The sequence below is a fragment of the Fusarium mangiferae genome (assembly GCF_900044065.1).
Source record: "Fusarium mangiferae strain MRC7560 genome assembly, contig: FMAN_scaffold011, whole genome shotgun sequence".
Classification (NCBI taxonomy): domain Eukaryota; kingdom Fungi; phylum Ascomycota; class Sordariomycetes; order Hypocreales; family Nectriaceae; genus Fusarium; species Fusarium mangiferae.
In genome coordinates this window covers 580,163-592,795 of record NW_024573931.1, presented here as the reverse complement: position 1 = coordinate 592,795, position 12,633 = coordinate 580,163, and the positions used below count along the sequence as shown (strand labels likewise).

The window sequence follows — 12,633 nt, the reverse complement described above, 5'->3', positions numbered from 1 at the left end:
AGATGCTAATAGGATCTTCTGCAGACTTTACAAATGCTCTGGTATCTAGAAAGGAGGCAGCCATGATGCCCTCTTCTTCCACCTGGACAATCCTGCTACTTGACCACCAAAGACCGAATCAGGTCGAGCAACTCCATGACACTAAACCTCGCGATACAGCGTTCAGACCATTCCTCCTAGTACCCGTCAAGCATCATATTCTTCCCCGAGAGTCAACGTAAGTGGCTGGTCCCCCTGATAAAGCACGTAGTGCATCTTGGTACCGTCCCAATCGAAGTTGAAGTGCAAATCGCCTGGCTCACCCACGGAATTCCCATAGTACAGGGGGCGTACAATTTCGGCTTTCGCACCTGGCCCCTTGACACGATACCAGTCCAGAAAACAGCGGCCGACTGGAGAACTACGCACTGCCTCTGAAGGAACAGGCCTTGAGTTGGGGCCCTCGGCGGAGAGTTCATCGCCCTGGGGAGTAGATAGTCAGCCAAAGGTTTCACCAGCGCATGCATAAATGAGATACTGACCCAGCGGACAAGCCAATGGATAGGTCCGCCCTTGCCAATGCCTACGCCATAGCTTTCCCCCGAGACTCGAGCTTCGATCTGCACAATCGACGGTGTTGACTTGCTCTTTGTCTGAATGGCATGCAGTACGGCACCTCGAGCTACCGAAGTCCATCTAAATAAACTGGTTAGTCTAAAGCGCGAGAAGCGAACGGGAGGACTATCCCTGTGTCGTCTCCGTACTGGTTGACATGGGTCGAGGGAGATACGCTTTTGACCTTGCATTCTATCTTGTGGCGGAGATAGCAGTTACGGCCAAACCCCCCAGATACAACGACATGCTGGAAACCCCAAGATTAGCAAGTTTCACGTCTATCCGGCCTGGAGACCACTCACTGTTGCCTGTTCCTGCGTCTGTTCCTTGACCGCCGCCATTTCTGTTTCTATCAGGTTTACAATCTTGTTCACGACGGGGTCGAACACCCCGTTGATTTCGCCTCTTGAGTGATCATCAGCTGATGCCTTTGGCCAATCCGGAATGGAACGCGAAAGAATAGAAAGGGAACTCCCGTATATTACTTACGCGGTAAATGTCATTGTGCTCCCATTGACCTGATTCCCAATGAACATGAGAGGAAGGTCGAAGATCTTGTCTTCCATATCGACCGAGTGCTTTTCTTTCAGATTACCGTGCCAGATCCGGTGCGCAAACCTGTTGTAGTCCTTGTCCTTGATGTTTTTGCGTGCTGTATACGGACGCTCTGCTAGAGTCTTCGCCCTGAGTAACTCCATAAAGCCGTCATCCAGGAGAGCCGCTCCAGCATAAATACATTTGCTGGGGACAATACCCTTGACCTTGAGGGGATTTATAGATTTCACTAGATAGGAGATAAAGTCCTGCCGAGGAGACAAGTGTCAAGACGAGAGACGTATGTTGGAACAGTCAGGTCACTTACTGTGGTTCCTCCGCCGCAGTCACAAATGATGACTGTGTCCTTTGCTTTGAAGTTCAAACCCTGGCAGATGTTTTAGATGGTGTTCAAGCTAAACGAATTGTGGGAGGCTTTGTTTGCCCTACCTCCAAGTTGCCTGTATTAGCCGAATCCGACAAGAGAGCGATAGCAGCGGCCTCTGCCTCCGTGGCAAGCTCCTGTGCCAGACGAACGGTTGGACCGAGAATATTCGCAGAGCGGGGGCGAAGAGCTCGAAGCAGCCTCTCACAGGCGTCTGGGGGCCAGATGGCTGGAACCGTCACGGTAATCTCGACGTTGGTATTCTTGGCTACCTTCTGGTGAAACTGTTTCCAGAGCTCTCCGAGGTACTTGGAGGAGACATCGATGGCACTAACATCCAGCGCCTCGCGTTCTTTTGTCAATTTGTCGAGTTTTTCGGAAACTCGGACATCCTTGGGCAGGTCATCCTTGTGTGGGATTGACAGCTTGAACCATTCTATCCACTCGCCGTCATATCTCGGACCATTGTATATCCCTTTTGGGTATCTTGTAGGGATTTTCTTTCCTTTGGATCCGTAAAGACTTGATTCATAGGTTTGGCAACGGCCACGGTGGAATTGGCCATCTGCCTCGGGGAACGCATAGGTAATTGAAGAAGATCTGTAAATGTGTAAGCCAGAGAAGCGTCAAAGAAGTGAATAATTCAGGAGAGGGTGCTCATCAAACTCACGTGGTACCAAAATCCAAGCCGACAAGTACAGTTGGGCGGTCAGTGTGTTGTTCCTCGGCAGCCATACCAGAAGACGCCATGTGATATGAATTTGAGTGACGAATACGATGAGCTCTGAAGATGGAGATTTGATCGGAGGGAGAGATCGTGGGGGTATGTATTTGGTTTGCGAGGTAACAGGGCAGCTTGGACAATACCAAACGCGAGCTATCAAAGGGGCCTGAGATCTCCAGCATTCACAGACACTATGATTCGTGTCTGCCATTATCCGATATATCGCATTCTAGACCAAGTATCTACTGTCTAATGATGAATATGATTGCTCACGTCGACAGGAAAAGTGCAGGATTGTTCCGTCATGGTGTCCTCCATCGTGGCACAAGGCATAAAAAACAGTCCGTAAGTATCCTTGACCTGGCCCAAAACGGCGACCTACTCTAAGTCTACGACACCCCTCGGAGCTGAAGCCCTACTTGGGGTCCGACATATGGCCAACGGGAGGATGCTTTGAGTCAGTGGCATACTGCAGATGTCTCTCCACAACAGGTCATAGACAATTGAAAGTCAGAAGTGTAGATGGCACGGGACGAAACTAACAGGGAAACAAGAGAGCCCTGAGTTGTTTGTGCAAGATAGCTAGTACCAATACAGCTTGGACTACTGAAGAGATCAACACATCAACCAACCCATCAAACCAAGCACCCATCGACATGTGGCTTTGTCCTTTCGACACGATTGATTATGAAGCCAATTATTTTACCTCTAGTTTGCCTCTCAGCAATTCTAGGGAGAAGGATGCCATAGCAATGTCAGGCTCGGTGGATGGTCTGTGGGCTCCTTGTTTAAGCCAGTCTGATCTATTCCCTGGACCCCCTCCCGATGCAATCCAACCAATACAGTCAATAAGATACATTGTTTGCTCAGCCACTCACTAAAATGTCTGTCTCAGCCGCCTGTAACACACGGAAAACTGCTTCTTTGTTCATCGGCCTTTGGCTTGTTTCTTTGTCCTACTGGCAGCTGGGGAGGGGGGGCTCTGGACTCGGATTCGTACTCGGCTGCGCAGAGAATTGTGACAAGTATGAGTATATAATTCCAGAGACTGCCATTCCATGACAACTGAATGTTCCATCATATCTCACCATAAGGTGCCGGGCTATCTATCCCTCTCAAAATGGCCGCTCCACGGAGATCCAAACGAATCCAGGCTCTCCACCAACCCGACGAAGCACCCCGCGGAATCACCGAAAGCCCCGAAGCCCTAAACAAAGACCATACTGATAACAGAAGAAAGACTTCTGGGAGCCAAAGCGGAATTCTAGAAGGACATGCTCCTGAAGAACACCCAGACAGCGATGCTCCAAAAGACATTACCCAAAAGGAAGAGACTCGAGTGATTGATCCAGCTGTTCGTCGGGTATGTCCTCGTCCACATCGATGTTGCCTGTCAGTATCAAGACTAAATATATCAAGGCCGAGGAGGGAGAACAGTGGTTTGAGAAGCAAGAAGAAGAACTTGGGGAAAGTGTGAGAAAATTTACCGAGAGCAAAGAATATCTTCATCGGATGTTGGCTCTTGATGGCTACGCCTCCAATGCAGTACGCCACTGGAAAAGACTCTCCGGCAGTATTGTGTCTCTTGTACTCGAAATGGACCTTCGGGGCATCACCTGGGACAGCCTCGACGAGTCTGTCCAGCAAAAGTTCATTAGCTTTGCCCCTAACGTTGAAGAGCTTTTTGATGTATACGGTATGCCCCGGCTTGTATTTCAGCGATGGATCTGGGAGATCATAGATGAGAACTTCTTTTCCAAGAAGAGCAAGGATATCATCTGGACCTCTCCATACTGGGAGACTCAGGCAGCCCTGGAGCGCTACTTACAAGGTACGAAGTATGAGATGAATGAGATCCCCCAGCTCCTGGAGTGACACAGCACTAACGTGACCAATAGAACATAACTTCCCATATGATAACAAGATTGCGTCCTACAAGTTTCCGCACTGGAGACATACCACGATGGAGTTCTATATGGCACTTGAAGACTCACCAAAGAAGCATCGAAGGATTGACCCAGCCTGCGTTGTCCCAATACTTTCCAAAGCACTCGGCCAATACTTCCCAGAGAAGCGTGATGGCACACACCCAATTATGCTAGAACTTCTTGAAGATGCAGTGGTCACTACAGAGTTTTACTTTGACGCCAACCTGACCTTCTTTTCCATCGTCTTTCATCACCCCACGACTCATCAACCTTGTGGTTTTCTCTACGAGCCCGAGCTTGAAGGTATTGAGGGACAAGCTATGGACGAAATTGAAGGCAGCGACAGGGAGGGAGAACCCGTCGATTTTGTCGCTCAGCCTATGCTCCTGTGCCGTGGGCATATGCATGGATATGATTACCATGTCAAGACGGCTGAGAGTCCCATGGAAGTTTGTGCTGCCTGGCTTCAGGATCCAGAGAGACCTAGATTATCAGAGATGACAAAAGGGGGTAAGGAACAGGAAAATAAGGAGACACATAAGGACAAAGAGTATGAGGAGGACCAAGAGGATGAAGAGGTAGATAATAGTAAGCAGACAGATGAGAAGGTAGATATAGAGAAAAAAGAACAGAAAGAAGAAGAAGAAAAAGAAGAAGAAGAGGAAGAGAGACAGAGAGGGGAGGAGGAGGGAGAGGAAAGAGGAAAAAAAGAACAAGGAAAAAAGGAACAAGGAAAAAAGAAAAAGAACAACAGAAACAGAAACAAGAACAGAAAAAGAAATAAAGGGAAGCGTCAACAATAGGCATATAGAAACCACTACTGGCATTAATCTTTACCGTCAGACATTAGCATGCAATGCAAAAATATCAATCTCGGAGTTGCAGGCCCCGGTCACCACTTATCCCACTCCATCTTTATTTGTCTTTTCCTTTTTCTATCTTGCTGGTGTTCCCATCCTGCAACTCAAGCTTTCCAGGCAGTATGGAGACCGGATTCGATCCCACGAACTGTCCCGGAAAGCGGCGAGAGATCGGTCGTACACGCTTTGTTAAACCGTTAGGCCAAAGCGAGCTTCCGCCACTTCTGGTCATAGGGGTTCAGCGTCTCTGACACATAAAGCTATGGTGGGGGGGTGGTAAGTATGGTTGGAGTGTTGGCGTGGTGGTAGGCAGGTGTTGGCAGTGTCAGAGGCAGAGTGGTGGATTGGTTCGAAAGCAAGGCGTGATGGCGTCTTACATATGAGTCTGCGAGCTCTGATAGTGTCTGGAACTGAAGGGGTCCGGAAATGTAAATGGTGAGGGTCGAGACTGGAGGGATGTGTTTGTTGATGCTCATGCCAAGTCACATCCATGACCCCTTTCCTGGAAACCATTCCATCTAAACTGTCCTAAATCTTCTCGAATTTATAAAAGGTATCCCATACACAAAAAGGACTGACAATAGGTGGCATCACCCATCCAATTGCAGAGGCTCGCAAACCGGCAACATACCCGCCGCCGCATGCTTCAAGATATAGGAAGCCAGCTTTTTATAAAGCTTCGTTCTACAGCCATCGGTCACTCCACGACAACTCTCAGCATCACAGGTTTCCAGATCCATCGCTTCAACAACAATGGAAAGATACTCTGCACACTCCTCCTCATCTTGACCAAAAGGAGCGAGACATCCCGCCCACTTGAAGAGTATGGCGTTGAGTATAAGACGACTCATCTGGCCGTTGGCGGTATGAAATGGGTGAATACTGAAGAAAATGTGACTGTATTTTGCTGCAAGCGCCACAGGATCAACTTCTCCTTTTATTCCAGCAGCCCGGATATCATCTCGGTAGCTGGCCATCATCTTGTCCATCGCAGCGTGAATACTGTTGGGGTCCATGTAGGGATGGGATGTTGCTTGTAGAGGAGATGTGCGGTATTTGCCGCTGTACTCGGTATCATATGTACCTTTAGTCTGATTGAACTCATTTGTCAAGATGCGATGCGCTTCCTTGATGATATCCTCGGACAGATCGCTCTTGGTGGTTTGGCAAATGAGATATTGAGCTGCCTTGAGATGCTGGCCCAACTCTCGATAGATTTCCACGTCGAGAACTAGGAGGTCAAATGGATCACTGATGGGGCCTTCAAAAATGGTGCGGCAAAGCTCGACTGTAGTGTTGAAGCTGAAACTGACGCCTTCGATGTTGTTGGAGCCGTGGACAAGGCGATAGATGCTGTCCAAGATGTGTCGTTGCATCTTGCCTGGATCAATAGTTCTCTCCAATGAGAGTTCGCGAAACAATCCATATAGATCCTTGGGGTCATCTTGCGGAGACCTTCTGACATAAGAACTCTTGTCCATGGTGATCAATAGAGGGTGTGTTTGCATGGTCGTTGAGTGGCCTGTGGCGTCGTCTTGTACAGGAGCCATGGTTCTTTGACAGAGTAGACAATATAGATTCGAAATAGTATTTTTCGTTATTCTGTTGATTTCGAGAGCTCTTGGTCACTGGTAGATGAAGATTGTTTGAATTGATGAGTGAAAAGGACGGAAAAGCAGCGATAGAAATACGTCCCTACCTGAACTTCTCTACCACATCTGGCGACCCGGTGCCTTGAGCTTATTTTCATGAGAGCTAAATTCAAAATAGAACCTTGCAGTCGATTGGATCCCGTTGCGCTCTCGTGACACTAAAGCAAAGGTTGACATATCGGAGGGTTTAGTCCACCAACCTAACAGTAAACTTTTCCCATGACTCCTCAATCTTATCCTTCGCCGCCTTGAGCTCCTCGACATCCCACGTACACTCCACAAACCTCCCACTCAGAAACTTGGCCTCATCACTCGCAGCCCAAACAGTAAAGTCGCTCGGAAGTGACACATCCTCCGGAACAAGTCCATATTCCTTGACGACATCCACAAGAGGTCGAGTGATGGCCGTGTCCATGATGAGCCCGGGGTGAAACTGTATAACGACCTTGTCACGGTTCTCATTGGCGTACCATTCAAACACTTTATAAGCTCCAAGCTTTGAACCGCGATAGGCTGAGAACCCGGGCATGAACTCTGTGTACATTGCGCTTGTGGATACGTGGATGACTGTGGCTCCGGGGGTGGCGAGGGGGTCGAAGGCACGCAAGAGGTTAAAGTTTCCTTTGATGTTGATCTCAAAGGTGAGCCACCAATCGACAGGATCTGCCACGGTCACATGCTCGGTCTTGGGCATGTACCCAGCGTTTGCGATGAGAATATCAATCTTTCCACTGATTGCAGCGGTGTAAGCTTCGAGGACAGACCGGGTAGAGTCAGCGTCAACAATGTTGACTGTATAAATCCAGACTCTAGTTTCAGGGTATTTTCCCTCGATGTAGGCTTTGTTTTCGAGGAGTGTCTTTTCTGTTCGGCCAAGAAGAGCCAGGTTGGTGATGCCTGATTTGGCAAATGACCTGGCAATGCTGGCCCCGATACCAGAGCCACCGCCTGTGATTACAGCATTCTTTCCTTTGGTGGAGAGTTCAGGACGAAGAGAAGAGATGGACGGGTATGAAGTCTTGTGGAGGGTCTTGACTGGAGATGCCATTTGTGACACTATTTGGGGGTGAGATTTGTGAGTGAGTGGTGAATGAACAGTGAATGAACAGTGAATGAACAGTGAATGAGTAGTGAATGAACTGAGTTTGAATGACAGCGATTGTATTGCTCATATCCTACTTTATTCTTCTCTATATACATATCTTAACTATTCTCATCCTTGTGAATCCTTCGCTGAGCATCGTGAGTTCAACGTTGAGTTGCGTTACTCATTATTCATGCGCTGACGCCTCACCCTTGCTACATGACTACCCCACCAGCCACCATAACGCCTCATAACGTTATCAATCCTCCCTTGGTAAGTCAGCAACGTTATTCCTCCAACATCGTCATCACACTCCCCATGCTGTTGAAATGTCACCTCCGGGCAATGGAGATAATTCTGATGTATGTGGATCTCACAATTACCAAGCAGAAACTTTTGTTACAAAACACCACCTAACATGCATGGACAGCCAAAGCGGGAGCGCAGCAGAGTTGCACAGCGCGAGTATCGCAAAAGACATGCCTCAAAGTTCAACACCCTCAAAGATGAGAATCAAAGGTTGAGAAATGCTCTGAGAAGAGTTGAGAAGGTCGCGCTGAAGCGTGGCGGAAAGGACCAGGAACTCGAGGCGGCGTTAGCTGAAGCGAGAGAAACTCTTGGAGAAGAGAGCGAAAGCCGAGCCTTGACAACTTCTGGTGCAATAGATACTGATCCAATTTCAGCTGAGAGGTTATCATATCTTTCAGGGCTGTTGTCGTCGGATATCATGATTCATGCCCAATCGCTTGGACAAAACACCGCGCCTCCTCGTCTAAGTCTAGAGCAGCAACTCTGGACTAACACGGACAGATTGGCACGTATATTTGAAGCGCCATCAGATGCAGGCAAATATCTCGGCGACGGGCTCTACACATTTGCAGGAACGCTGTACTGGGCCTGCACAAGAAATACGGTGTCGCTATGGGAGACATACAAGCTCAACATGATTGGTAAACCTGGACCCCCAGCCCAAAACCCCATGGACCGATTGTTCAACCACTCAAAGCACCTGAACGACCGAAGATTCCTGCTTTCACTCGCTCTGGCTCGACTAGAGTACAAGCACAAAGGCTTCATCGATCTTCCACGCGCAGGAACCGAAATGGTATGGAAGTCAGTGCTGCCTGATCTACGACGGAAAATGGAACAGGAACTAGTCGAGAAAGGACAGGGGCCCGAATGGTGGAAGACTCCAGGGGAAGTTGAGAACCATCTGCGCAAGTATCTGGAACCAGCTGAGATTGACGAGTTGCAGGCTCTCGTGGAGGGGAGAGGGTCGGAGGAGGTTCTGATCAAGTATAAGCCTTTGGTCGAGATGATGATTGCTGAATTTGTCTGTTTTCCTGATGGTCCGAGATGGAATCTTTTATATGTTGCTATGGCTGTTGGCAGTTGGAGGAGTGACCATCCGAAGCCTTCAGAGTTGGTGCAAGATTTGAGTGCGAGCGTTTAAGCGATTGATGAACGAATTGTGATAGTTTCTGTAGTTACGACAATCACTTTAAAGTCCTTGAAAGTCCTTGTAAGACAGGTCTAAGCTGATCTCAGGGGACAGGAGAGCATCAGACCTTGATATAAGGTATCCTAAGTCTTGTCGTTTAGGATGGAGGTCCCTAGGCTGAATAATCCCAGATCCATGGACAACAGTCGGGACCTGGCAGGTATCACAGACCCCACTGGACCCCTGTTCAACCCCCTGTAGATCAACGCCCCACCGCTGCCCTAGCGACCACCCCAACTTATACCAAACAATCAATCCCAGCTTCAACTTCCATCAGCAACCATCATGACAGACAACGGCCTAAAATCACGTCTGGCCTCTGTACTCCCAAAAGGCCACGACTTTACGATCCTTCATATTTCAACACCCCCTACTAAGACCGACCCTCTCTACTCCCCACCGCCAAACGAACGACCAGAGCGGACGTACTGCGAAAACCATTTCCTCGCCGTTTCAATCGATGCAGACGGCAAGCAGGTTTTAGTGCTGGGTCTCGAGGTCTTTATCTATACGACTGCTCGATCGACTACTTTGTTCGTGGCAAAGGCTGATTCGACGGGCTATCTGACGCTTCTCAATCTTCCCAAGGGAACACCGAGTCCTATTCGCGAGATATGCGCCACGTTTGTTGGCTTCCTCGTTGAGAAGAGAAAACGAAAGGATATACAATTCATCGTCAATTTATTTGCCCGCGCGCAAGATCAGTACCTATTTCCTGGAAGTGTCGACAATAAGGGGAAACATGTCCTCGATGACCGCGGTCTTATCAAATGGTGGTGTCGCGTGCTCGATCCCCTTCTCGGGCCGGCACCAAAGTCGGTAGAAGCACCATGGAAGAGTTCAAAGGGATACATCGTCGTGCCGGGTTTGGAACCAAACGAGATTCGAGCAATGACGCCTCGAAGAACAGACGCTGCTTGGGAGTTTACGCACCCGCTTGAACGAATATCACATTATTACCGGGAATTTGACTGGGTGCCCCCGCGATGCCTGATCCCACACTTCCCTGACGATCCCAAATCCCGATTCCGAGATGAGCTTGATGAGGAGGCTGCGAGTTCGCAGGCAATGAAGACGCAGGGTAGCTGGAAGAGTGTCAAGACGCTCGACATGTTTTGGGAGATGATGGCTTTTCGTCAAGAATGCTCCAGTGGTCGAATGACGGGATTTATCTGGTTGGTATTTGACGACAAGGAACCAGAGCCAACAGCAAACGAGTCTTTTCCATCGACAAATCCACCCTCCACACCAAAGGCACAGCGGATCACTCAGATAACACCAACCACAACACCCCGAAAACTCTTTCCTAGCAAGAATCAGTCAGACACCAAGACAAAGAAGAAGAAGAAGCAGAAGAAGAAGAAGCTAACGGGTCCTATCATCCCTCGAAAGCCCCAGATCAAACGGGCCAAACACAATTATCTGCTTGATCGTCCCGCAACCACGGCATATTATGCATGGACCCCCGAAGGACGCGGTGAGAAGATTGTCGATGAGGCAACCTACAAGCGTATTGTGGATTTACTGCTACACCTCGACTTTGCCACCCTCAACAAAGCGGTTGGTAGTACACGCCGCTGGCTGAGTGAAGGCGGAGGCGGTGGGCACTGGGGCGTTGTTGTATCTGGTGCACGTGAGACGCCAACTCAAACGGCACACGGCCGCGAGAACGGCGTGAACAATCTCACGGGTCTCGTCAAGAGAAAACGAACTGACTCGACTGTTGATGAGTCTCAAAACAAGGTTAATGTCCTTGCAGATGGCCTCGTCAAGAAGAAGCCAAAAGAAGAGTCCAAGGTTGTAAATGTACTTTCCACTGGTCTGATTAGGAAGAAGCCCAAGGAGTAAGTGTATCTGTAAATTAGCGTTGGGTATTGTCAAGCCGGAGTTGGTATATGTATTGGTCAACGCATTCGTTATCATGATTCTATGCTACTTCTATCCTCTATTGCACCTGTATCTGCTACTTCTTGAGAAACTCTAGGTTCACAGGGGTAATGGCCTCTCCACCACTGAGAACAGCCATGATGTTTCTCATGCTCAGCTCTTCAAAACCTTTGTGGGTGTCGACTGTTCCGCCCGCATTATGGCACGTCACCAACACACGGCCCTGTTTGGCAAGCTCCAACAGTTCAGGGTGTATATTTGGCTCGTTTGCGTGGACATCGAGAGCCGCGCTTGACAGTGTACCATCTTGAAGGGCTGCGACCAGTGCATCTTCGTCAACAAGACTTCCCCGTGCAATGTTGACAAACCGCGATCCACGTTTGAAGGACGGCAGAGTCTTTGAGTCGATCAGAGTGCCTTCTCCAGCTGGTGTGCAGAGAACAACACAGTCACATCGACCAAGTAGACTCTCGAGCGTCTCGTGGTGAGTAGCTCGTACAGGAGCAACGACAGCAGCAGGCTTGGGAAGCACATCATAGTAGTGAATGTCCATGCCAAAGCCATGTCGGGCACGAGCAGCAATCTGCTGGCCAATGTTGCCAAACCCAATGATTCCTAGAGCCTGATCGCGAAGATTGTACGACTGCATTGTAGCATCGCGATGGTTCTCCTTGAAGGCCTCCTCATTGCCGGACATGGCGGATGAGATACACCAAGGGAGGACGCGGAATGTTGAAATGATGCCAACGATGGCAAAGTCAGCTACAGCTTCAGCAGCTGCGAGACCAGAATTGCAGTAGATGATTCCTTGTCAGTTAGCAAATGCCTGCAGGCAGTGTGTCAACTCACCTCGTTCTCCCAGTAGCTTCGTATCAGCCCAGTCAAAGCCAGCACCCGCACTCGCAAATACCTTGACACTCTGTGGCAGAAGATTGATCAGCTCTTGGTCCCATTTCCCCATTTCGCCTCCGGTTCCCCAAAATGGACGAAATATGGCATCAAAATCGCCCCATCTCTTTTCCTTGAGGGCCTTGATGAACTCTGGTCGCTGCCGCTCTTCAATTGGCGGTCTGATGACCTCACACTGAATGCTGAAGCGCAGATATGTGTCAGGATTGTATTTGATAGGGTCTCCAATATGAAGGACCCGCGGTTTTGAGGATGTCATGGATGACCGTATTGAAAGAGATCCTTGGGAAATGAAGGGGAGTTGAGGAGCAGGAGATGTAGCTCGCGGTGTAGAAGCTGGCACCGGCGTATTGGTTGGTTCCGCCATTTTGATGGTCGACTGTCTTATAAAACAAAGTATGAGAGAGAGCACACTAGATTGCCCAAAATGTTAGGTAGTCAGATATGTGTGCCTGATCAGATCAATGTGTCTCAGTAAGTGGAGCGATCGATAACACTCAGCCGCACGCTCACCTCCACTCGCCCTGTCTGGTTCGACAGCCCCCACGGCAGTGATACCCCAGTCTCCGGCCCGT

At 49.2% G+C, this 12,633-nt stretch overlaps 7 protein-coding genes across 7 annotated transcripts; 3 read left to right on the top strand and 4 right to left on the bottom strand.

The window, feature by feature from the left end:
• Positions 1 to 186: 186 nt before the first annotated feature.
• On the bottom strand, positions 187 to 2,263 carry FMAN_10013 (uncharacterized protein; the record flags this gene model as incomplete). The annotated part of the gene is made up of 8 exons (XM_041820639.1): positions 187 to 462; positions 522 to 675; positions 744 to 841; positions 897 to 999; positions 1,084 to 1,397; positions 1,457 to 1,516; positions 1,579 to 2,113; positions 2,184 to 2,263. The coding sequence occupies 8 exons, from the start codon at positions 2,261 to 2,263 to the stop codon at positions 187 to 189; spliced, it is 1,620 nt and encodes a 539-aa protein (XP_041686499.1).
• A 1,094-nt stretch (positions 2,264 to 3,357) lies between these two features.
• On the top strand, positions 3,358 to 4,968 carry FMAN_10012 (uncharacterized protein; the record flags this gene model as incomplete). The annotated part of the gene is made up of 3 exons (XM_041820638.1): positions 3,358 to 3,600; positions 3,657 to 4,068; positions 4,136 to 4,968. The coding sequence occupies 3 exons, from the start codon at positions 3,358 to 3,360 to the stop codon at positions 4,966 to 4,968; spliced, it is 1,488 nt and encodes a 495-aa protein (XP_041686498.1).
• A 647-nt stretch (positions 4,969 to 5,615) lies between these two features.
• FMAN_10011 (uncharacterized protein) lies at positions 5,616 to 6,575 on the bottom strand (the record flags this gene model as incomplete). The annotated part of the gene is made up of 1 exon (XM_041820637.1): positions 5,616 to 6,575. One exon carries the CDS (start codon positions 6,573 to 6,575, stop codon positions 5,616 to 5,618), a length of 960 nt encoding a protein of 319 aa, XP_041686497.1.
• Positions 6,576 to 6,864: 289 nt separating this feature from the next.
• Positions 6,865 to 7,725, bottom strand: FMAN_10010 (uncharacterized protein; the record flags this gene model as incomplete). The annotated part of the gene is made up of 1 exon (XM_041820636.1): positions 6,865 to 7,725. The coding sequence occupies one exon, from the start codon at positions 7,723 to 7,725 to the stop codon at positions 6,865 to 6,867; it is 861 nt and encodes a 286-aa protein (XP_041686496.1).
• Positions 7,726 to 8,090: 365 nt separating this feature from the next.
• Positions 8,091 to 9,214, top strand: FMAN_10009 (uncharacterized protein; the record flags this gene model as incomplete). The annotated part of the gene is made up of 2 exons (XM_041820635.1): positions 8,091 to 8,123; positions 8,192 to 9,214. The coding sequence occupies 2 exons, from the start codon at positions 8,091 to 8,093 to the stop codon at positions 9,212 to 9,214; spliced, it is 1,056 nt and encodes a 351-aa protein (XP_041686495.1).
• A 333-nt stretch (positions 9,215 to 9,547) lies between these two features.
• On the top strand, positions 9,548 to 11,110 carry FMAN_10008 (related to RTT109-regulator of Ty1 transposition; the record flags this gene model as incomplete). Its single annotated transcript, XM_041820633.1, has 1 exon — positions 9,548 to 11,110. The coding sequence occupies one exon, from the start codon at positions 9,548 to 9,550 to the stop codon at positions 11,108 to 11,110; it is 1,563 nt and encodes a 520-aa protein (XP_041686494.1).
• A 115-nt stretch (positions 11,111 to 11,225) lies between these two features.
• FMAN_10007 (uncharacterized protein) lies at positions 11,226 to 12,425 on the bottom strand (the record flags this gene model as incomplete). The annotated part of the gene is made up of 2 exons (XM_041820632.1): positions 11,226 to 11,956; positions 11,999 to 12,425. The coding sequence occupies 2 exons, from the start codon at positions 12,423 to 12,425 to the stop codon at positions 11,226 to 11,228; spliced, it is 1,158 nt and encodes a 385-aa protein (XP_041686493.1).
• Between the last annotated feature and the right edge of the window lie 208 nt (positions 12,426 to 12,633).